At 54.9% G+C, this 25,296-nt stretch overlaps 1 protein-coding gene across 1 annotated transcript; it reads right to left on the reverse strand.

The window, feature by feature from the left end:
• Positions 1–1,546: 1,546 nt before the first annotated feature.
• cct3 (chaperonin containing TCP1, subunit 3 (gamma)) lies at positions 1,547–25,072 on the reverse strand. Its single transcript, XM_078206898.1, has 14 exons — positions 24,982–25,072; positions 24,833–24,894; positions 23,654–23,704; positions 23,256–23,318; positions 18,273–18,369; positions 16,755–16,872; positions 16,179–16,365; positions 13,760–13,909; positions 11,684–11,816; positions 10,637–10,718; positions 9,083–9,263; positions 5,669–5,914; positions 4,350–4,481; positions 1,547–1,905 (listed from the first exon to the last, which is right to left on the reverse strand). Exons 1-14 carry the CDS (start codon positions 25,007–25,009, stop codon positions 1,807–1,809), a joined length of 1,629 nt encoding a protein of 542 aa, XP_078063024.1. The 5' UTR covers positions 25,010–25,072; the 3' UTR covers positions 1,547–1,806.
• Positions 25,073–25,296: the final 224 nt, after the last annotated feature.

Raw genomic sequence — 25,296 nt, forward strand, 5'->3', positions numbered from 1 at the left:
GACAGCAGCAGGGAAGAAGCTGTTCTTGAGTCGGTCGGTACGTCACCTCAGACTTTTGTATCTTTCTCTCTTCCACCTTCTTCTGTCGGGAAAATGTCCGGGGTCCTGAATTATGCTGGCTGCTTTTCCCCGAAGCAGCGGGAGGTGTAGAGAGTGTCAATGGATGGGAGGCTGGTTTGCGTGATGGGACTGGGCTTCATTCATAACCCTTTGTAGTTCCTTGCGGTCTTGGGCAAAGCAGGAGCCATACCAAGCTGTGATACATCCGGAAAGGATGCTTTCTATGGTGCATCTGTAAAAGTTGGAGTGTGTCCTAGCGGACATGCCAAATTTCCTTAGTCGTCTGAGAAATTCATGGACTCTGCCTTGGTTGCAAGTCTTGTTGCCGTGGGTTCCCAGTGAAGGTCCCTTTACGGAGGAACGCTCCCTCACTACATCAGGGGGGACCTGGGGTGGAGGTAAGTGCACACAACAGTTCCCTACAACCATGAACTGCACCGGTCCACGAGCTCCAGAAACTTGCCCCTTTTGCGATCTTGCCGGGTCCGTGAATCATGTCTGTGTCTTGTTATCGCCTGCAATCCTTTGTATTGATGGCATTTCAGTCATCCTCATCTATGGGAACCTGGTGCAGAGGGGGGAGCCTGGAGAAGGCGGGGAACCTCCTCGCAAACCTGCTTCTGGCCACACTGGCCATTAAGTCCTGGCGAGGGGCTGTCCGACTGGACTGTCTGCCCCTCTACCGTGGCTATATTTGCCACCAGGTGTCCCTGGACAGGGAGCATGGGGAGTCTGAGAGCACTGTCTGTCGAGGCCTTGCGTGCTTGCTGGGCACCGCGGGGGCTGGGGGTGTACTATTGACCCTTTCAAATCACATTTTAAAGCTTCCTTTCTGCAGTCGTTTGTTTTGATTGGTTCCCTCTTTGTGGAGGGGGGGGCTGCCCTCCTTGCTTTGTCCCCAAGTTTGTTGAATTTAGTTCATGAACACACAAAAAATGCCTTGGTCGCTACTTATTTATTCTGTGGTGTATCCAACCTTACCTTAGTGGTATATAAAAGAAACAGGAGGCGAGCAAATGAAGAACCGGCCGCTGGCTACCTGCAACAGGCTTTAGCGAACAGTACACTTGTACCACTGCCACGTTTGGGGGGCGTGCCGCATGAGAGGGATGACTGGAACTGCATCTCAGCCAGGGTTGTGCTCCATCAACGTGGCCCCAATCGAGACATGGTGGTTAGCGCTGCTGCCTCTCAGCGCCGGGGGCCCGGGTTCCATTCCCGGCTCGGGTCACTGTCTGTGTGGACACGTTCTCCCCGTGTCTGCGTGGGTTTCCTCCGGGTGCTCCGGTTTCCTCCCACAGTCCGAAAGACGTGCTGGTTAGATGCTAAATTCTCCCTCAGTGTAACCCGAACAGGAGTGTGGCGACTAGGGGATTTTCACAGTGACTTCATTGCAGTGTTAATGTAAACTGACTTGTGACACTAATCAATAAAGTTCTTCCAGGGCACGCGTGCGATAGAGAGAGACAGAGAGAAGGAGAAAGTATTGAAGCAACAGAGTAATCTTTATTGAACGATGACACTCGGGAGTGCCTCTTGGCCCTCAGACACGAAACATCCCAGCAGGGTGAACAGAGTTTGACGGGCTGCCCCTGGTGACCCCCCTCAGTGAGGTGAACTGTACTGCTTTCTCCGTCTCAAAAACAATAAATATCTGCGCAATGTGGGGGGGAGAGACTGGGGAACAGCATTCAGGGCGGGTGCTGCATCACGGCGCGCTGCCACATTCAACCCCCAAGGCAGAGTTTAATTGTAGGAACCGTCACCATCCCCTCCCCGGCCGTCCTCCTTCTTGCTCTTGTGACCGGACACAATGTCGTCAATACGTAACAGCAAGATGGCGGTCTGCAGGGAAACACAACGCAGTGAGAATAATCCACACCCTCTCCCTGTGTACCCCCCTACACCTCCTCCCTATCTGTAACCCCCTCCAGCCCCTACACCCCCTCCCTATCTGTAACCCCCTCCAGCCCCTACACCCCCTCCCTATCTGTAACCCCCTCCAGCCCCTACACCCCCTCCCTATCTCTGTAACCCCCTCCAGCCCCCACACCCCGTCCCTATCTCTGTAACCCCCTCCAGTCTCTACACCCCCTCCCTATCTCTGTAACCTCCTCCAGCCCCCACACCCCGTCCCTATCTCTGTAACCTCCTCCAGCCCCGACACCCCCTCCCTATCTCTGTAACCTCCTCCAGCCCCGACACCCCCTCCCTATCTCTGTAACCTCCTCCAGCCCCTACACCCCCTCCCTATCTCTGTAACCTCCTCCAGCCCCTACACCCCCTCCCTATCTCTGTAACCTCCTCCAGCCCCTACACCCCCTCCCTATCTCTGTAACCTCCTCCAGCTCCTACACCCCCTCCCTATCTCTGTAACCTCCTCCAGCCCCTACACCCCCTCCCTATCTCTGTAACCTCCTCCAGCCCCCACACCCCGTCCCTATCTCTGTAACCTCCTCCAGCCCCGACACCCCCTCCCTATCTCTGTAACCTCCTCCAGCCCCTACACCCCCTCCCTATCTCTGTAACCTCCTCCAGCCCCTACACCCCCTCCCTATCTCTGTAACCTCCTCCAGCTCCTACACCCCCTCCCTATCTCTGTAACCTCCTCCAGCCCCTACACCCCCTCCCTATCTCTGTAACCTCCTCCAGCCCCTACACCCCCTCCATCTTTGTAACCTCCTCCAGCTCCTACACCCCCTCCCTATCTCTGTAACCTCCTCCAGCCCCTACACCCCCTCCCTATCTTTGTAACCTCCTCCAGCCCCTACCCCTACACCCCCTCCCTATCTCTGTAACCTCCTCCAGCCCCTACAACCCTCCGAGATCTCTGCGCTCCTCTAACTCCGGCCTCTCGAGCATCCCCCGATTCCCATCGCTCCGCCATTGACGGCCGTGCCTTCAGCTGCCTGGGGGGGCCCCAAACTCTCCCTGCCTCTCCCAGGAGACATTCCTTAAAGCCAAGCCTTCTGGGCCAAACATTCCATCAGCTGTCCCCAACACGTCAAACATGGCCAGGTAATGCTCCCACCTTGGGATGTTTCTCTAAAGGTGCTTTGGAAATAAAACCGGTGGACGAAAACCACAAACCCGCTTACCATACTGCACACTGCTGACACTAACACATCTGGTGTTCCAATTTACCCACCAGTCATATCTCAAGGGTTAAGAAAAGCTCTTTGCAAACCTCACCGGCCTGTGTCATTTGAACGGGACAAACCAAGAGCAAGGAACAAACGGGACAGAGCTGTCTGGGGTTTATGGGCTTTACCTTCAAGAGCCCTGCAGCTGAGACACCCAAGAGTCCCTTCGCGCCACAGACAAGCACGGTCTGTCAATAACTTCTTCCAGAACCATTCAATTCTATCCACACCCGCCAAGAAGTTTAATTTAATCCATTTCCAAAGTGGAGGGCGAATTGGTCTTGCACAGTTTGCGCCAAGGCACTGCCGCCTCTCTAACGCATGCAGTTTTGGCCTCCTTTTCTGAGGAAGGATGTTCTTGCTCTCGAGGGAGTGCAGCCGAGGTTTATCAGGCTGATTCCGGGGATGGCGGGACTGATGTATGAGGAGGGATTGACGAGGTTAGGATTGTTTTCACTGGAGTTCAGACGAATGAGGGGGGATCTCATAGAGACTTATAAAATTCTAACAGGACTGGACAGGGTAGATGCAGGGAGGATGTTCCCGATGGTGGGGGGAGTCCAGAACCAGGGGGTCACAGTCTGAGGATTCGGGGTAGACCATTTAGGACGGAGATGAGGAGACATTTCTTCACCCAAAGAGTGGTGAGTCTGTGGAATTCATTACCACAGGAAGTAGTTGATGCCAAAACATTGAATGTATTGAAGAGGCGGCTGGATATAGCACTTGGGGGCGAACGGGATCAAAGGTTATGGGGAGAAAGCAGGATTAGGCTATTGAGTTGGATGATCAGCCATGATGGTGATGAACGGAGGAGCAGCACGAAGGGCCGAATGGCCTCCTCCTGCTCCTATCTTCTATGTTTAAAAAGAGTGAAACATCCCCGAGGTGCTGCACGCTCCGACACAATCTGACCGCGAGCCCGGGTTGGGGGATATTAGGGACCGACGGCACCTCATCTCTCTGCTCCCACCTGCTCTCCCTCTCTCTCGCCCCCACACCCCCCCTCTCTCGCCCCACGCGCCCCCCTCTCTCACCCCCGCGCGCCCACCCTCTCTCTCGTCCCCGCGCCCCCCCCTCTCTCGCGCCCCCCCCTCTCGCTCTGTGCTCCCACTCACTCTCTCTCAGCGCTCTGCCTAGACTCACCTCGACTGATGTTTTGAAAGTCTGTGATTTGACGGTCAGAGGCTCCCAGATGCCGAGGTCCTTCATGTCGACCAAGGCGCCCGTCTCTCCGTTGACGCCCCAGGTCTGACAGCCCTCCTGGGTGTGCTTGGCCTGGAGAGGGGAGGGGAGGGGGGAGAGGAGAGAGAAGACAGGAGTTAGCGTTTCAGGTCAGAGGGATGCGATCGGCCTGGAGCGAGAGAGGGCCATTCAGAAGCTGCACAGAGTGAGATCAGAAGGGATTGTCGATCAAGTACGGATATCCGGTTAGCAGGACATTGGTGATGCAAAATTGGAAGGGAGAAGGCGTGCGTTCTTTACCCACAGGGAGGTCAGCAGTCGGATGGAGACAGTGTCCCGGGACAGGAGGGGGGGGTGCGTTCCTTACCCACAGGGAGGGCAGCAGTCGGATGGAGACAGTGTCCCGGGACGGGGGGGGGGGGGGGGGGGTGCGTTCCTTACCCGCAGGGAGGTCAGCAGTCGGATGGAGACAGTGTCCCAGGACAGGAGGGGGGGGGGGGGGGTGCGTTCCTTACCCGCAGGGAGGGCAGCAGTCGGATGGAGACAGTGTCCTGGGACAGGGGGGGGGGGGGGGGGGGCGTTCCTTACCCGCAGGGAGGGCAGCAGTCGGATGGAGACAGTGTCCTGGGACAGGGGGGGGGGGGGGGGGCGTTCCTTACCCGCAGGGAGGGCAGCAGTCGGATGGAGACAGTGTCCCGGGACAGGAGGGCGGGGGGGGGGTTCCTCACCCACAGGGAGGGCAGCAGTCGGATGGAGACAGTGTCCCAGGACAGGAGGGGGGGGGGGGGGGGGCGGGGTGCGTTCCTTACCCGCAGGGAGGGCAGCAGTCGGATGGAGACAGTGTCCTGGGACAGGGGGGGGGGGGGGGCGTTCCTTACCCGCAGGGAGGGCAGCAGTCGGATGGAGACAGTGTCCCGGGACAGGAGGGCGGGGGGGGTTCCTCACCCACAGGGAGGGCAGCAGTCGGATGGAGACAGTGTCCCGGGACAGGAGGGCGGGGGGGGTTCCTCACCCACAGGGAGGGCAGCAGTCGGATGGAGACAGTGTCCCGGGACAGGGGGGGGGGGGGCGTTCCTTACCCGCAGGGAGGGCAGCAGTCGGATGGAGACAGTGTCCCGGGACAGGAGGGCGGGGGGGGTTCCTCACCCACAGGGAGGGCAGCAGTCGGATGGAGACAGTGTCCCGGGACAGGAGGGCGGGGGGGGTTCCTCACCCACAGGGAGGGCAGCAGTCGGATGGAGACAGTGTCCCGGGACAGGGGGGGGGGGGGCGTTCCTTACCCGCAGCGAGGTCAGCAGTCGGATGGTGCTGGCTCCACAGTTCTGGATTAACGTCCTGGGGATGACCTCCAGGGAGCTTGCCAAGGCTCGGTACGGCCACTGCTCCACCCCAGTCATGGTCTTGGATTTCTCCGTCAGGGCGTGCGCGATGGCCATTTCCACCGACCCACCACCGGGCACCAGGTGTGGGTCGAGCAGGATGTTCCTGGTCACCTGCATGGCATCCTGCAGATTCCGCTCCACTTCCTGCAACACACACACACACAGTGAAGTCACAAACTCTCCCAAACTAAACATCACTGATTCCCCGCCTGGGAAAACCCGGAGTCTCAATCCCGAGCCAGCTCAAACCCTCGCTGCTCTCAAACCTTCCCCATCTCCGAAACCCCCGCCAGCCCCTAGCACCTCCCTCCCAGCTCCCCCACCTCCCCCCAGCCTCCTCATCAACTCATTCCTCCCACTCCACGACATGGGGGCACAGCGGGTTAGCACTGCTGCCTCACAGCGCCAGGGACCCGGGTTTGATTCCTGGCCTCGGGTCACTGTCTGTGCAGAGTCTGCACGTTCTCCCCGTGTCTGTGTGGGTTTCCTCCGGGTGCTCCGGATTCCTCCCACAGTCCAAAGATGTGCAGGTTAGGTGGATTGGCCGTGCTAAATTGCCTCTTAATGTCGGGGGGACTAACTAGAGTAAATGCATGGGGTTAAGGGAATAGAGGCTGGGTGGGTTGTGGTCGGTGCAGACTCAATGGGCCGAATGGCCTCCTTCTGCATTGTAGGGGTTCTATGATCCAAGAACTCCAGCCTCTTCTGCGTCGCCCCTCAGCCCATGAATGAGCACTGCTCCAAGTGGAACACCAGAGGGAGCACGGAGGATGGCAAGGGTGCAGAATATACTCTGGCCGAGTCCGGGTCCCAATCTGCTTGATTGGGACTGTGACGGGCGGCGAGAGAAGAACACACACCTCATCCTCACCAACCTGCCGGCTGCTGATGCATCTGTCCGTGACAGCGTGGGTAGCAGCAGCCACCACACAGTCCTTGTGGAGACCCAGTCCCACTTTCACATTGAGAATACCCTCCATCGTGTTGTGTGGCACTATCACCGTGCTAAACGGGACAGACTTCGAACCGATCTGGCGACTGGGCATCCATGAGGCGCTGTGGGCCAGCAGCAGAATTGTACTCCAGCACAATCTGCAACCTCATGGCCCGGCGTATCCCCCACTCAACCATTACCATCAAGCCAGGGGATCAACCCTGGTTGAATGGAGAGTGTAGGAGGGCATGTCAGGGGCAGCACCAGGCAGACCTAAACATGAGGCATCAACCCGGTGAAGCTGCCAAACAAGACTACTTGCATTGCCAAACGGCAAAAACACCAAGTGATAGACAGAGCTAAGCGATCCCACAACCAACGGATCAGATCTAAGCTCTGCAGTCCTTCCACATCCAGTCGAGAATGGTGGTGGACAATTCAGCAACTCACCGGAGGAGGAGGCTCCACAAATATCCCCATCCTCAATGATGGAGGAGCCCAGCGCATCAGTGCAAAAGATAAGGCTGAAGTATTCGCAGCAATCTTCAATCAGAGTGGATGATCCATCTCGGCCTCCTCCAGTGGTCCCCAGCATCTCGGATGCCAGTCTCCAGCCAATTCGATTCACTCCACGTGATATCAAGAGACAGTTGGAGGCACTGGATACTGCAAAGGCAATGGGTCCTGATAACATTCCAGCAATGGTGCTGAAGACTTGTGCTCCAGAGCTTGCCGCTCCCCTAGCCAAGCTCTTCCAGTACAGTGACAACACTGGCATCTACCCAACAATGTGGAAAATTGCCCAGTTATGTCCTGTACACAAAAAACAGGACAAATCCAACCCGGCCAATTACCGCCCCATCAGTCTACTCTCGATCATCAGTAAAGTGATGGAAGGGATCATCGACAGTGCTGTCAAGCAGCACCCGCTCAGTAGTAACCTGCTCAGTGACGCCCAGTTTGGGTTCTGCCACCGACAAGGCACAAATCAGGAGTGTGATGGAACACTCCCCACTTGTCTGAGTGAGTGCGGCTCCAACAACAATCTCCACTTGCCTGGATGAGTGCGGCTCCAGCAACACAAGAAGCTCGACACCATCCAGGACAAAGCAGCCCCGCCCGATCGACACGCTAACCACAAACACTCACTCCCTCCACCACCGACGCACAGTGACAGCCGTGTGAACCATCTACAAGATGCACCACAGCGACTCACCAAGGCTCCTTCCACAGCACCTTCCAAACCCGCCACCTCTACCATCTAGAAGGACAAGGGAGGGGGCAGCAGACACATGGGGAACACCCACCACCTGCAAGTTCCCCCTCCGAGCCACTCACCATCCCGACTTGGAAATATATCGGCCGTTCCTTCACTGTGGCTGGGGTCAAAATCCTGGAACTCCCTCCCTAACAGCACTGTGGGTGTACCTACCCCACATACAGGGACTGACTGATGTCCAATAACAATCCTGGAACTTCCTTCCTAACAGCGCTGTGGGTGTACCTACCCCACACACGGGGACTGACTGATGTCCAATAACAATCCTGGAACTCCCTCCCTAACAGCACTGTGGATGTACCTACCCCACTACGGGGACTGCAATGGATCAAGATGGCAGCTCAGCCACCAGCTTCTCAAGGGCAAGTAGGAATGGGCAATAAATGCTGGGCACAGCCACCGATGCCCACATCCCATCAGCGCTCAGATCCCGTGTGGACAGCACTGGTTTCAGTCACACACTCCAGTTATAGCACTGGAGGGGGTGCAGAGGAGATTCTCCAGGGTGCTGCCTGGGATGGAAGATTATGAAGGGAGGTTGCGTAGGTTTTCTCTGGAACAGAGAAGCCTGAGGGGCGACCTGATTGAGGTGAACAAGATTATGAGAGACGTGGACAGGGTGGATAAGGAGCAGCCGTTCCCCTCAGTTGAAGGGTCAGTCACGAGGGGACACAGGTTCAAAGTGAGGGGTGGGAGGTTTAGGGGGGATTTGAGGAAAACCTTTTAACCCAGAGGGTGGTGAGGGTCTGGAATGCGCTGCCTGGGAGGGTGCTGGAGGCGGGATGCCTCACATCCTTTAAACAGTACCTGGATGAGTACTTGGCGCCATAACATTCAGGGCTATGGGCCAAGAGCTGGGGTTAGGTGGGAGTTCAGGTGTTTCTCTTGTGACGGTGCAGACTCGATGGGCCGAACGGCCTCTTCCGCGCTGTGACATTCTACAACTCGGTATAAAGATGATTCTTCCACCCAGCCCACAGCTTTAATCTGCTCTCTGTGCTATTTCACCCTGGCTCTGTATTGGTTCCAGTGTCGAACCCCTCTCGGGCTGGAAGATTGCGGCAGACTGCTGTCCCCCGCCCCACACGCCCCTGCTTACCGCCAGGATCTCTTTGCTCGCTCCTCGGAGGAGGATGGTGCAAGCTTTGGGCTCCTTGCACTCAGTGACAAAAGCAAAATACTCGTCGCCGATCTTCTTGACCTCAAAGAGGCCGGCGCCCGTGCCGATGTCCTCATCACGCAGCTCGTCGGTCCGGCTGACAATCCGAGCACCGCACGCCCTGCACAGACAAACAGAAAGGGGGGCGGGGGGGAAGAGCCATCAATACGAGACAGTCGCTAATCAATCCTATTCAGGAGAAACCCAATACCCGGGGAGCAAGGGGGGGGGGGGGGGGGGGGGGATCCCGCCTGGAGGGGGGGATGTGGGACTCCTGCAGGGGAGGGGGGTGCGAACGTGGGACCCGCTCCCGCAGGGGTGGGGGGGAGAAATGTGGGATTTGCTCCCACGGGGAGGATGTGGATAGCAGATAATGTTTTTGATTTGATTTATTATTGTCACGTGTATTGCGTGGGGTCCTCGATTATGCTGGCTGCTTTTCCCAAGGCAGCGGGAAGCGTAGACGGAGTCAACTTGAGGAGGAAACTGGATAAATACATGAGGCAGCGGGGAATGGAAGGATATAATGACTGTGTGTGTGTGTGTGTGTGTGTGTGTGTGTGTGTGTGGGGGGGGGGTTTTTAGAGCCTGATCCGAGCAGAAACACCCGCACGGAACAGAGTCAAACCTCCCGTCTAGCAAGCGCCACCGGACCCCTCCCCGCCAGCTCACCCCCTGTTCCTGCGGGACCCCTCCCCGCCCGCCAGCTCACCTCCTGTTCCTGGGGGACCCCTCCCCGCCCGCCAGCTCACTCCCTGTTCCTGCGGGACCCCTCCCCGCCCGCCAGCTCACCCCCTGTTCCTGCCGGACCCCTCCCCGCCCGCCAGCTCACTCCCTGTTCCTGCGGGACCCCTCCCCGCCCGCCAGCTCACCCCCTGTTCCTGCCGGACCCCTCCCCGCCCGCCAGCTCACCCCCTGTTCCTGCGGGACCCCTCCCCGCCCGCCAGCTCACCCCCTGTACCTGCGGGACCCCTCCCCGCTAGCTCACCCCCTGTTCCTGCCGGACCCCTCCCCGCCCGCCAGCTCACCCCCTGTTCCTGCCGGACCCCTCCCCGCCCGCCAGCTCACCCCCTGTTCCTGCGGGACCCCTCCCCGCCCGCCAGCTCACCCCCTGTACCTGCGGGACCCCTCCCCGCTAGCTCACCCCCTGTTCCTGCGGGACCCCTCCGCCAGCTCACCCCCTGTTCCTGTGGGACCCCTCCCCGCCCGCTCACCCCCTGTTCCTGCAGGACCCCTCCCCGCCCGCTCACCCCCTGTTCCTGCGGGATCCCTCCCCGCCCGCTCACCCCCTGTTCCTGCGGGACCCCTTCCCCGCCCGCCCGCTCACCCCCTGTTCCTGCGGGACCCCTCCCCGCCCGCCAGCTCACCCCCTGTTCCTGCGGGACCCCTCCCCGCCCGCCAGCTCACCCCCTGTTCCTGCGGGACCCCTCCCCGCCCGCCAGCTCACCCCCTGTTCCTGCGGGACCCCTCCCCGCCCGCTCACCCCCCCCGTACCTGGCAATTCGATTACTGTCACTCTTCCGGATGCGGCGAATGGCAGAGATGTTTGCCTTCATGAGGTAATGGAGGGCCAGGTCTGAGGGGGAAAAAAACAACACAAGAGGATGATAAGTATTCGGCGGTGTTGGAGTGGCCCGAGAGAATTCTCCCCGTACAGCACCGTCAACCTGCCCAGGACAACCGTGTCCCATTCAAATTAGAATCACTGAATCCCCGCAGCGCAGGAGGCCATTCGGCCCATCGAAGCCGCACTGACGACAATCCCACCATGGCCCTATCCCCATAAGGACAGGCAATGGCCTAGAGGTATTATCACTAGACTATTAATCCAGAAACTCCAGCTAATGTTCTGGGGGACCCGGGTTCGAATCCCACCACGGCAGATGGTGGAATTTGAATTCAATAAAAAATATCTGGAATTAGGAATCTACTGATGACCCATTGTTGGAAAAACCCATCTGGTTCCCTTTAGGGAAGGAAATCTTCCGTCCTTACCCCGGTCTGGCCTACACGCGACTCCAGAGCCACAGCAATGTGGTCGACTCTCAACTGCCCTCCAAGGACAACTAGGGATGGGCAATAAATGCTGGCCCAGCCAGCGACGCCCGTGTCCCACCAATGAATAAAAACCCACATATTTACCCTTCTAATCCCCCTGACACCAAGGGGCAATTTAACACGGCCAATCCACCCTAACCCGCCCGTCTTTCGGACTGTGGGCGGAAACCGGAGCACCCGGAGGAAACCCACGCAGACACGGGGAGAACGTGCAGACTCCGCACAGACAGTGACCCGAGCCGGGAATCGAACCCGGGTCCCTGGCGCTGTGAGGCAGCAGTGCTAACCCACTGTGCCACCACGAGTGGGGTTATCAGCAGGGCACGGTTGGCACCCTGGGGCTGAGGGAAGGCACTTTCCTTCATACGGAACGCGAAGGCAAGCCAGCCCGCCTCGCAGGGGCGATTCTGGGGGTGATATTCCAGAGTGTGGGCTCTCTGACCCTAGTCAGCCCCCCCCCCACCGCGGCGGGGCGCACCGTACCGGAGATGCCCTTCTCTGTGAAGAGGAGGTCGGGCTTCAAGCGGATGATGTCCTCACAGATGTGCTGGATGTAATCTTCCTCCATCTGTAGGATGCGGGTAAAGTCCTCCTCGCGTGTAATCTCAATGTCAGTCTGAAACAACACACACCGATTACTGAGAGCGCTCACACAACAAAATAACTACAATCCCAAACAACTGACGCCTGTGAATTATTAATACCAGACACAGCGGGAGCTAACAGGTTCCTGGGCAAATTGGTGAGTTAGAGTCAACGCACTGAGCTGCACAGGTTACCTATCAGAGTGGTTCAGGGTATGAGAAGGTCGGACAGGGCTCCAGATTACAATCGGACGACCCTCTTCCCCGGGACTAGGAGAGAATCAGGCCTGGCTGTGATAGCCTGGGCGGGCGAGCTGACAGCTAACGCCAAGTTCACACACGACAGACCCTCGCTCGGATAAACAAAAACCGAGAGATCGTCACCTCGGCTGAGGGGATACCCGATAGACGTCTTTAAAATTATGAGAGATAGGGATCACAGTCAGAATCTTTCCCTCCCCAGATTTGAAATACAAGCAAATGTAACGAGAGGGCTAGAATACAGGAGCAGGGATGTACTTCTGAGGCTGTATAAGGCTCTGGTCAGACCCCATTTGGAGTATTGTGAGCAGTTTTGGGCCCCGTACCTAAGGAAGGATGTGCCGGCCTTGGAAAGGGTCCAGAGGAGGTTCACAAGAATGATCCCTGGAATGAAGAGCTTGTCGTATGAGGAACGGTTGAGGACTCTGGATCTGTACTCGTTGGAGTTTAGAAGGATGAGGGGGGATCTTATTGAAACTTACAGGATACTGCGAGGCCTGGATAGAGTGGACGTGGAGAGGATGTTTCCACTGGTAGGAACAACTAGAACCAGAGGGCACAACCTCAGGCTAAAGGGAAGATCCTTCAAAACAGAGATGAGGAGGAATTTCTTCAGCCACAGAGCGGTGAATCTGTGGAACTCTTTGCCGCAGAAGGCTGTGGAGACCAGGTCATTGTCTTTAAGACAGAGATAGATGGGTTCTTGATTAATAAGGGGATCAGGGGTTATGGAGAAAAGGCAGGAGAATGGGGATGAGAGAAATATCAGCCATGATTGAATGGCAGAGCAGACTCGATGGGCCGAGTGGCCTCATTCTGCTCCTATGTCTTATGGTGTATTTATTAGTTGGGTTGTTAGTTTATTTATTCGATGGATGGCACGGTGGTTAACACTGCTGCCTCACAGCATCAGTGGCCCAGGTTCGATTCCAGTCTTGGGTCACTGTCTGTGGGGAGTCTGCACATTCTCCCCGTATCTGCATGGGTTTCCTCCGGGTGTCCCGGTTTCCTCCCACAATCCAAAGACGTGCTGGTTCGGGTGCATTGGCCGTGCTAAATTCTCCCTCAGTGTAACCTGAACAGGCACCAGAGTGTGGCGACTAGGGGGATTTTCACAGTAACTTCATTGCAGTGTTAATGTGAGCCAACTTGTGACACTAATAAATAAACTTGAACCTTTATTCACAAGTAGGCTTACATTAACACGGCAATGAAGTTACTGTGAAAATCCCCTAGTCGCCACACTCCTGTTCGGGTTACACGGAGGGAGAATTTAGCACGGCCAATCCACCCTAACCAGCACGTCTTTCGGACTGTGGGAGGAAACCGGAGCACCCGGAGGAAACTAATGCCTCACACTAGGGGATACGCACTTTAGGTGAGAGGTGGAAGTTCAAAGGAGATGTGAGGGGTAAGTTTTTCTTTTACAGAGTGGTGGGTGGCCGGAACACGCTTCCAGGGATGGTGTTGGAGGCAGATACAATAGGAGCATTTAAGGGGCTTTTAGATAAACACATGAATATGAAAGGAATAGAGGGATATGGAGCAAGGGCGAGTGGAAGGAACTAGTTTAATTTGGCATCATGTTCCGACACAGCATTGTGGGCCGAAGGGCCTGTCCCTGTGCTGTGCTATGTTACCGACTCACTCCAAACCGTACACCCAAGCGTGAACAGAAGGCTGAAGGACGCCGGTGAAGCTGGAAGCGCAGTACCTGGCTCTCTCCTTTCTTATACTCCAGCGAGCAGTCCAGCAGCATAATGCGGGGGTTCTTGATCTGCCTGCGCATCCGTGCGTGGGTCACGTCCTTGTTCACCATCACCCCTCGCAGCACGCAGGAGTCCTGAATGAAACCGCCAGGAATCTGCAGAGAGAGAGAAACTGGTCACACCGCGAACGAACATCCCGTAGCGACCGCTTCCACCCAGCGCTCTGCAATCCTCACCTGTAAACGCGCGAAGGGCCGAAGATTCCGACACCGACACGAGCTGTTGGCAGCCGTTCCCACTGCTGGTGCGTGCAGAGATGCTGCATTATTTGAAATAACGTTACCCCCCCCAAATATACAACAGGCACCAAAACCATTAGACCGGCGACCTTCCAGCTCAACATAATGGAGAGGCGATGGTCTAGTGGTATTATCTATTCATCCAGAAACTCAGCTAATGTTCTGGGGGACCCGGGTTCGAATCCCCGCCACGGCAGACGGTGGAATTTGAATTCAACGAAAAAATATCTGGAATTAAGAATCTACTGATGACCCATTGTCGGAAAAACCCATCTGGTTCCCTTTAAGGAAGGAAATCTGCCGCCCTTACCCCGGTCTGGCCTACACGTGACTCCAGAGCCACAGCAATGTGGTTGACTCTCAACTGCCCTCTGAAATGGCCCAGCAAGCCACTCTGTTCAAGGGCAACTAGGGATGGGCAATAAATGCTGACCCCACCAGCCAGTGACGCCCATGTCCCACGAATGAATAAATAACTTAAGACCATAAGACATAGGAGCAGAATTGGCCATTCGGCCCATCGAATCTGCTCTGCCACGGCTGATAAGTTTCTCAAGCCCACTCTCCCGCCTTTTCCCCGTAACCTTTGACCCCCCTTACCCATCAAGAACCTATCAATCTCTGTCTTAAATACACTCAATGACCCGGCCTCCTCTGTGGCGATGAATTCCACAGATTCACCACCCTCTGGCTGAAGAAATTCCTCCTCATCTCGGTTCTAAAGGGTCAGTTACATGGGTAAGATGGGTATAGAGGGATATGGGCCAAATGTGGGCAATTGGGACTAGCTTAGTGGTTAAAAACTGGGTGGCGTGGACCAGTTGGGCTGAAGGGCCCGTTTCCATGCTTTAAACCTCTATGACAGTTCTAAAGGGTCACCCCTTTACTCTGAGGCTGTGCCCTCGGATCCGAGTCTCCCCGACTAATGGAGACGTCCTTCCCGCGTCCACTGTATCCGGGCCTTTTTGTATTCTGTGAGTTCCAAAGAGATTCTCCCCCCAACATTCTTCAAAACTCCATCAAGGTGGTACAGTGGGTTAGCACTGCTGCCTCACAGCGCCAGGGATCCGGGTTCGATTCCCGGCTTGGGTCGCTGTCTGTGTGGAGCTCACACGTTCTCCCCGTGTCTGCGTGCGTTTCCTCCGGGTGCTCCGGTTTCCTCCCACAGTCCGAAAGATGTGTAGGTTGGATGGATTGGCCATGCTAAATTGCCCCTTAATGTCCAAAGATGTGCAGGTTAGGTGGATTGGCCATGCTAAATTGCCCCTTAGTGTCCAAAGATGTGCAGGTTAGGTAGATTGGCCATGCTAAATTGCCCCTTAGTGTCCAAAGATGTGTAGGTTAGGTGGATTGGCCATGCTAAATTGCCCCTTAATGTCCCGAGATGCGAAGGTTAGAGGGATTAGCAGGGTAAATATGTGGGGTTACGGCCTGGGTGGGATTGTGGTCGGTGCAGACTCGATGGGCCGAATGGCCTCCCTCTGCCCTGTGGGGATTCTATGATTCTTTCTATGCGTACAGACTCAACTTTCCACAGCTGCCTGGCACGTAGTGTCAGAGGGATTACGCAGGGCGGATAGGGCAAAGGTAAGTGTCGAGTAACAGCAGTGGAGAAGGTTCACCAGACTGATTCCGGAGATGAAAGGGTTGATGTACGATGAGAGATTAAACAGATTGTGCTTGTACTCGCTGGAGTTTAGAAGGATGAGGGGGGGGATCTGATTGATGTATATAAAAGGGATTGATTAGGTAAATGTAGACCAAATGTTTCCCCCTCGGGGGGCAATCTGGAACAAGAGGTCACGGGGACAGGCCGAGAGGCGGTAGATTTAAAACTGAGATGAGGAGGAACTAGTTCTGGCAGAGGGTGGTGAAGTTGTGGAACTCGCTGCCCCATCGCGCGGTGGGGTCTGAATGGTTTCAAGGAGAGAGATATATTCCTGATAAAAAAGGGATATGGGGAAGAGGTGGGGAGGTGGATCTGAGGCCAGGGAGAGATCAGCCATGATCTGATTGACTTGAAGGGCTGAATTTGCTCCGAATTCCTACGTAAACGAATTGAGGAGCCAGGAATCGCAGCGAGCAACCAGCCAGCCACCCCGGAGACCCCAGGCCCGGCACTTGCCTTCTCGACTTTGGCGTACTTCTTGATGTCAATCTCCCTGCGGCCGTTCTCTTCCATCTCCACGGTCTTGACGGCGTCGAGGGCTATGTTGCAGGCCAGGTCGATCTGCAGGTTGCTCACCTTGGTGTTGATGGCGCTTTTGATAATCTTCAGCATCATCTCGCGGTCACTGACATCGACGTGAGTGCTGCGGGGGGAAAAAGGCACAAGATGGCGGATGACACACTCTCCAGCCGTGTTGGGTGAACTTTGCACAATCTAAGACTTGTCCTGAACCCTCAAGCATCAAAGAAACATCTTTCTGAAGGACACCGGCACGGCGAGCGCCGCACATTTGATCAGGGTGACGGGGAGCGAGACAATCTGGTTGGATCTGGCGGCCACTAAGTGACCAAGAACGGAGACATTTAGGCCACATCCTGGCCAGCGTGTGCCTCGACCATATCCAATCACAGAATATTTGTTCATATATCCCCTCGAGGTTCTGGAAGAACTCGTCTGCAGATTGGCTCGTTGTATTTCCCCCCCTTGACTGTGGCGGACTCTTGAAAAGGCAGTAAACCCGAGGCTGCGTACCTGATCTCCTTAAGGACAGTCAGCATGTCATCCAGGGCCTGATGGTAAGCGCCAATGATTACAGACGGGTGCATCTGCTGTTCGAGGTACTGCTCAGCGACTGACAGCATCTCCCCAGCTGAAAGAAACCATATAGTTTATAGACTCAAAACACACACACACCACCCAAAGGTTCAAACCGCGTAACATCCACCAACTTTCACAGGAGGCTAAGGAAATTCGGCATGTCCGCTACGGCTCTCACCAACTTTTACAGATGCCCCATAGAAAGCATTCTTTCTGGTTGTATCACAGCTTGGTATGGGGCTCCTGCTCTGCCCAAGACCGCAAGGAACTACAACAGGTCGTGAATGTAGCCCAATCCATCACGCAAACCAGCCTCCCATCCATTGACTCTGTCTTCCCGCTGCCTCGGGAAAAGCAGCCGGCATAATCAAGGACCCCACGCACCCCGGACATTCTCTCTTCCGTCGGGAAAAAGATACAAAAGTTTGAGGTCACGCACCAACCGACTCAAGAACAGCTTCTTCCCTGCTGCTGTCAGGCTTTTGAACGGACCTACCTCGCATTAAGTTGATCTTTCTCTGCACCCTAGCTATGACTGTAACACTACATTCTGCACCCTCTCCTTCTCTCTGAACAGTATGCTTGGTCTGTATAGCGCGCAAGAAACAATACTTTTCACTGTACCCCGATACATGTGACAATAATAATGGGATCTTGCAGCGACTGTCTCAGGCTCTCAGCAGTGGCAGAGTATGAGGCAGCCCAGGTGTAGGGGGAGCGTAGAGGGTCCCAATAATCGACTCTCTCTGTTCCAGCATTCACCGCCACATGGCTGCTGAAGCCTGATGCTGGACTGCGAGTGCAGGGTGAAGTTTCGCCTTTCTTAGAGAGACCCGCCCGAGACGGGCGAATAAAGGGAGGAATTTGCGAATGCCGTGGAGGCAGGCGGGACCATTCTCCCTGCGGAAAGGAATCTGCTCGAATGCGACGAGCCGCAGGGATGCAAGACGCCTCCTGTAACTCGCAACCTCAGAGGGGGGGGGGGGGGGGGGGGGGGGTTTCCTCCGGGAGCACTGCTCCTACCCGACCACTAGCAGAATACGAAACGGCTTGAGGAGCAATTTAATCTGTGGCCAACAAGATCCCAGGCGCAGTGCACCCAGAGAGGGGTAGACCGATTGGCCGGAGTTTCACCAGCCCGCCCGCCACGGGAGTGGGAGGGACAATGCGGTGACCTCGGGCGGGATTTTACGGTTGTGGGACTGTAAAACCCCGCCTACTGTTTCACCAGGTGGGTAGGTCTGATGCCACCCTGTGCCAGTCACAGGAAAGGGCCAGCTGTCAATGAGGGGCTCCTTCCGCCCTCTCTCCCTGCGCACAGATGAGGAGCAGGTGTTACCCCCCCGTTTTAGTTGAAAGTTGTCTCGAGGACAGAAACGGCCCAGTTGATCGGAATTTGAGGGCAGGTGTCCAAAGTTAACCCCTCCCCCACCGAGCACAATCCTGACGTACCGAGGATGATGACAGAGGTGGTCCCATCACCAACTTCTTCGTCCTGGGTGCGACTGATCTCCACCATGGACTTGGCGGCCGGGTGCTGCACCTGGATCTGCGAGAGTGAACAGAAGCTGTTGAGTGGTGGTGGTGGTGGGGGGGGAGAGAGAGAGATCAGCAGAAAGGGTTGTGGACGGAGAGAGAACGACTACGACAATGATTTTAACTACAACAATGGCCTTTTTAAAGGGGATATTCTGGCGGAGAGTCAAGCATGCTGGGATTTTTGGGCAATTTATAATTAAAACCAGACGCAGGTGCTAATGTTGCCCTCTTTTTAGGTCAAACCAAATAAACAAACTCAGATTAAGTCAGGACAAATTAAAAGGGGCAGCTCCCCAAAAAGGAGGGGGAACAGCCCGAACAGAAATCAAAGTACAAAGGAAACTTAAAAACATCAAATTAAAATGTGATTATTAGGGTCGCGAGCCATGACCTGGTCTGAGAACTGTGACCGGAAGCTTCCTACACTGATATCATAGAATCCCACAGAGCAGGAGGCCATTCAGCCCATCGAGTCCATACCAACCCCCAATCCCACCCAGATCCTATTCCCGTAACCCCACATATTTACCCTGATAATCCCCCTGACACTAAGGGCAATTTAGCATGGCGAATCCACCTAACCTGCACATCTTTGGACACTAAGGGGCAATTTAGCATGGCGAATCCACCTAACCTGCACATCTTTGGACACTAAGGGGCAATTTAGCATGGCGAATCCACCTAACCTGCACATCTTTGGACACTAAGGGGCAATTGAGCACGGCCAATCCACCTAACCTGCACATCTTTGGACAGTAAGGGACAATTTAGCACGGCGAATCCACCTAACCTGCACATCTTTGGACACTAAGGGGTAATTTAGCATGGCCAATCCATCTAACCAGCACATCTTTGGATTGTGGGAGGAAACTGGAGCACCCGGAGGAAACCCACGCAGACAGGGGGAGAACGTGCAGACTCCACACAGACAGTGATCCGGGGCTGGAATTGAACCCGGTTCCCTGGTGCTGTGAGGCAGCAGTGCTAACCCACTGTGCCACCCTTCGGGGGGAGTTGCTTGTGTTGACTTACCCCTGATGGCACCGAGTGCACGGGGGCTACATGCCACCTCAACCAAGCTTAATGGCATCGATTACGAGTAATTCCATTGGCTGCTCGAGCCACAGGACCGCTTTCCAGTCAAACAATTGCCTGGATGCCAGAGAAACTTCTGGAAGCACGCAAAATATTTTGGGGATAAGACACGTGTGTGGCCTTTGTCTCGAGGGGCAATCTCTCATGATAAACCATCGCAAGGAGAAGTGTGCCCCGAGGAGCATCTTCAGAGATACTGGGAGGATATTGGGAACTGACCTGGCCATTTCATTCTAACCGGGTAGTGCCTGCTTTCAGCTAAAGGGCTAATATTCAGTTAAGAGTTAAAATTCAGTAAACGAGTTAAGGCGTTGCAGCTAATGAGTGGGAGCCCAAGGTGTTAAACACAGGGAAGTTTGTTGAGAGAATTAAGAGTCGCCTCCTGTTCCCGTTTGTCACGTCCAGCTGGAATGCTCGGAGGGTGTTTAAATTAGTAGCCGAATAATAGGTTGGAGGGGCTCTGGGGATGATCAAAGGCAGGATAAAATCTGGAGTTGCACCCCCCCTCCATCCCCCCAACCACTGTTACCTCACTCACTGAACCCGGGACCCTCAGTTCTCACTAATACAAGCACAGGGGATTAAAGGTCTTCACAAAATCAGAATGCATCATGCCTATACCGGCAAGAGTTAATCAATTAACCACCCACAATGACTAATGCTTCCCGTTACAGATCCAATTTTTCCTTCTGAAAGTTCCTATTGAATCTGCTTCCACCGTCGGGAAAATCCTACGGTATTCTATAAGTATATCAATGGGAAGAGGATAACCAGGGGATGAGTAGGGACCAAGGGGGAAATCTGTGGGTGGAGGCAAAGGACATTGGGAGGGTGTTGAATGAATAGTTCATATCGGTCTTCTCCCATGAGAATGAGAAGGTAGTTATGGAACTTGGGAAGAGGCTGAGACGCTCCAGAGAAAATGACCATGACAAGGTATTGGCGTTTTTTAAAGTGGACAAGTCTCCAGGTCCGGATGAATCGTGTCCCAGGCTGTTGTGGGAGGCAAGGGAGGAAATTGCAGGGGCTTTGACCCGAATTTTTAATTCCTCCCTGGCCACCTGCCAGAGGACTGGAGAACAGCGAATGTGGTCCCACTATTTGAGAAATGTTGTGGAGACAAGCCAGGGAACTACAGGCCAGTGAGTCTCATGTCTGTGGTTGGGAAACTACCGGAGAGGATTCTGAAGGAGAGAATCTATCTCCATTCAGAGAGGCAAGGTTTGATCAGGGATAGTCAGCATGGTTTTGTCCTCTTTTTAGGTCAAACCAAACCAAGTAAACAAACTCAGATTAAATCAGGACAAAGTAAAAGGGGCAGCTCCCCAAAAAGGAGGGGGAACAGCCTTTCAGAGGGGGGACATGCCTAACAAATTTGATTGAATTTTTTGTGCATGTAACCAAGTGTGTGGATGAGGGTAGTGCGGTTGATGTAGTTTACCAGGATTTCAGCAAAGCCTTTGACAAAGTCCCACAAGGGAGGCTTATTAAGAAGGCTAATGCACATGGGATATAGGGTGATCTGACAAGGTGGGTACGTAATTGGCTTAGCGGTGGGAAACAGAGGGTGGTGACAGACTGCTGCTTTAGTGACTGGAGGCCAGTGACCAGTGGCGTTCCACAGGGATCCGTGCTGGGCCCCCTATTGTTCGTCATTTATGTAAATAACATAGATGACTACGTGGGGGGTAGGATCAGTAAGTTTGCAGAGGACACAAAGATTGGCCGGATGGTTAACAGTGAGGTTGAGTGTCTTAGGTTACAGGAAGATATAGACAAGGTGGTCAAATGGGTGGATAAGTGGCAGATGGAATTTAACCCTGAAAAGTGTGAGGTGATGCACTTTGGAAGGATTAATTTGACAAGGAAGTATAACATGAAAGGTTTGACACTGGGAAGTTCTGACGAACAAAGGGACCTTGGCGTGTTTGCCCATAGATCTCTGAAAGCAGAAAGGCAGGTAAATAGGATGGTGAAAAAGGCAAATGGCACACTCGCCTTTATCAATCGGGGTTTAGATTACCAAAGCAGAGAGGTCACGATGGAGTTGTGTAGAACTTTGGTGAGGCCACAGCTGGAGCACTGTGTGCAGTTCTGGTCGCCACATTATGGGAAAGATGTGGTTGCACTGGAGGGGGTGCAGAGGAGATTCACCAGGATGCTGCCTGGGATGGAGCACTTAAGTTATGAAGAGAGGTTGGGTAGGCTTGGGTTGTTTTCTCTGGAGCAGAGAAGACTGAGGGCTGACCTGGTCGATGTGTACAATATTATATGGGGCACGGACAGGAGCAGCTTAGTTGAAGGGTCAGGGGACACAAGTCAAAAGTCAGACGTGGGAGGTTTTGGGGGGATTTGAGGAAAGTATTTTTTACCCAGAGGGTGGTGAGGGTCTGGAATGCGCTGCCTGGGAGGGTGCTGGAGGTGGGATGCCTCACATCCTTTATAAAGTACCTGGATGAGCACTTGGCGTCATAACATGCAGGGCTATGGGCCAAGTGCTGGCAAGTGGGATTAGGTGGGCAGGTCAGGACCTTTCATGTGTCGGTGCAGACTCGATGGGCCGAAGGGCCTCCCCTGCACTGTGGCACTCTGTGACACCGCTCTTTCAGGCAGCGCCTTCCAGATCACAACAAGTCACCGAATGACAAATTCTTCTCCCTCCCTGAAATTTCCCAGAATTATCTTGAATCTGCGTCCTTGAGTTACTGACTCTCCTGCCAGTGGAAACAGTTTAGAATCATAGAATCCCTACAGAGCAGGAGGCCATTCGGCCCATTGAGGCTGCACCGACAACAATCCCACCCAGAACCTATCCCCGTAACCCCACATACTCACCCCCTGCCACTAAGGGACAATTTAGCGTGGCCAATCCACCTAACCCGCACATCTTTGAACACTAAGGGACAATTTGGCATGGCCAATCCAGCTAACCCGCATATCTTTGGACACTAAGGGGCAATTTAGCACGGCCAATCTACCTAACCTGCACATCTTAAAAACATCAAATTAAAATGTGATTATTAGGGTTGATAACGCACCCCAACCCCTGCGGTGCCCAGCGGGCGCGGAAGGCGTCAACCCCGCATGCCCCTCCACGACACTGAATTACGCTGCTGGTTCCCCCGAGAGTTGTTCAGGGATAGAGATACACAGATCCTAATCAATCTTCTCATTCATTCGCAGACAGAGCAAGTTGATGGGAACAGATCTGGATATCGTGTGCCAACCCCCAGGGCCCTAGACTCAGGCGAGACGCCTGGGTGGCACGGTAGCACAGTGGTTAGCACTGCTGCTTCACAGCTCCAGGGTCCCGGGTTCAATTCCCGGCTCGGGTCACTGTCTGTGTGGAGTTTTGCACATTCTTCTCGTGTCAGCGTGGGTTTCGTCCGGGTGCTCCGGTTTCCTCCCACCGTCCAAAGATGTGCGGGTTAGGTGGATTGGCCATGCTAAAATTGCCCCTTCGAGTCCCGAGATGTCTAGGTTAGAGGGATTAGTGGGTGGGATACGGGGATAGGGCCTGGGTGGGATTGTGGTCGGTGCAGACTCGATGGGCCGAAGGGCCTCTTTCTGCACTGTAGGGTATCTATCTATCAGAAAATGTGGGAATATGATCAGGGAGAACATGGCTGCTCAGACTTCGAGGCCAAACTCTGCTTCCCCCCCCCGACCCCCCCCAAGATATCTTGAGAGGGGGACGGAAACGGGGAGTTAAGCTGCTTGATATTTCTGAGTGAGGGGGGAAAATGGAGGGAGCAGCTGAACCCGGTCCGAATGCTGACTGATACAGGTTAAAGCACTTGCCTCTCGCAGGATTGCATTGCCATCATTAGTCATGACGATACCTCCCATAGGATCCAGCAACATCTGCAGAGAGGGGAAAATTAAATCAAGTCAACACCAATACTGTGCGACAATGGAGAGAGTTCCCACTGCTTCATTTAACACGCGACCACCCCGCAGCCTTGGAGAAATGGCTGGGCGCCGTTCAAAGTAACCCTCAATCCCAGTAGCCGTAACCCTCAGTATCTCCGCACTTCGCTCAAGCTGCTTGCTGGCTGAACCCAATCCGGGGATGCTGAGACGCTCAGTCCCTGGTTTGAGCCGGGGCAGTCCCAGCGAACTGAGCACAGAACGGTTCGGCTTGTCGCTGCATTACAGCACCCTCCCCGCCCCCAATGCAACAGTAACGCTTCCTGTACCTTCATCATTGCTCTTGGTCCCAGGCATGTTCGAATAACATCCGCGATTGCCTGTAAATCAACCACAGAAGGATCAGCAATGGATAACAGGAGATGTGAGAACCCGCGACAGAATACAGTCCACGTCTGGGGAACAGCTACAGGGGCATTTGCTGAATGCATCACCATTATTGACCCCGGGACGGCCCCCACCCGAGCCCCAGGACCACCCCGGCCCCCCCACCCGAACCCCAGGACCGCCCCAGCCCCCCCCCAAGCGAGCCCCGGGACCACCCCGGCACGCCCACCCGAGCCCCGGGACCACCCCAACCCCTCCCACCCGAGCCCCGGGACCACCCCGGCCCATTAATTCCTGGGATAATCCCCAGTTAATTCCCATTTAATACCTAGTCAATCCCCGTTCCGTCCCCAACGAATTCTCATTCCGTCCCCAGTTTATTCCCATTTAATTCCTGGTTAATTCCTATTTAACAGCCAGTTATTTCCCAATGAATCCCCAGTTGATTCCCAATTCATTCCCAGTTGATTCCCAATTCATTCCCAGTTCATTCCCAATGAATCCCCAGTTCATTCCCAATGAATCCCCAGTTCATTCCCAATGAATCCCCAGTTCATTCCCAATGAATCCTCAGCTGATTCCCAATGAATCCCCAGCTGATTCCCAATGAATCCCCAGCTGATTCCCAATGAATCCCCAGCTGATTCCCAATGAATCCCCAGCTGATTCCCAATGAATCCCTAGCTGATTCCCAATGAATCCCCAGCTGATTCCCAATGAATCCCCAGCTGATTCCCAATGAATCCCCAGTTGATTCCCAATGAATCCCCAGTTGATTCCCAATGAATCCCCAGTTGATTCCCAATGAATCCCCAGTTGATTCCCAATTCATTCCCAATGAATTCCCATTTAACAGCCAGTTATTTCCCAATGAATTCCCATTCAATCCCCAGTTCATTCCCAATGAATTCCCACTCAATTCCCAATGAATTCCCAGTTGATTCCTGGTTAATTCCCATTTAACAGCCAGTTATTTCCCACTCAATTCCCGGTCCGTTCCCGCTCCCTTGCCGCCGCCGCGGGGCCTGCAGCCGGTGCCGGGGCTCCGGAGCAGGTGTTGGGGCCTAGGCCCGGTGTGAAGCCTGGGCCTCGAGTAGCGGCGCGGCCCCGGGCCGCCTCACCTTGGCCGCGCTGATGTTCCCCTGCTGGACCTTGCGGCCGGATTGCCGCTGGATGTTGGGACCTGCGGGAGGAGAGACAGAGAGAGATGAGGCGGGTTATCGGGGTGGGGAATGGGGGGAAACGCTCTGTCCCGGCGCCGCTCACTCACTCAACACCAACACTCGCCGCGCCGCCATCGCCGCCTCTCTCCAGAACCTTCTGCGCCGCAGCCCAACCTGCTGCCTCCTCCTCCCGCCCCTTCAGCCAATCCGCATCGTCCTTAGCCTGACTGACAGCCCCCTCCGCCAATCAGCACCATCCCCGGTCTGATTGACACCCGTATCCTCCAATCATAACCCAACGCTCGCCCCCCGAGGGTGGGTGACAGCCACCTCATCCAATCAACACCCTCACCGGGTTGACTGACAGTCTTCTACTCCAATCAGCACACGCTACCCTCTGATTGACAGCCACCATCACCAAT

The sequence above is a fragment of the Mustelus asterias genome, unplaced genomic scaffold, assembly GCF_964213995.1.
Source record: "Mustelus asterias unplaced genomic scaffold, sMusAst1.hap1.1 HAP1_SCAFFOLD_1866, whole genome shotgun sequence".
Taxonomy (NCBI): Eukaryota; Metazoa; Chordata; class Chondrichthyes; order Carcharhiniformes; family Triakidae; genus Mustelus; species Mustelus asterias.

Coding starts and splice junctions, on each gene's coding strand:
- cct3 (XM_078206898.1), bottom strand. CDS start 25,009: ATGGCGGCGCGGCGAGTGTTGGTGTTGA. Junction 18,370..23,255: donor GCAATGCAATCCTGCGAGAG/GCAAGTGCTTTA, acceptor TCACTCTCGCAG/ATCCAGGTGCAGCACCCGGC. Junction 16,873..18,272: donor CACCTCTGTCATCATCCTCG/GTACGTCAGGAT, acceptor GGTTTCTTTCAG/CTGGGGAGATGCTGTCAGTC.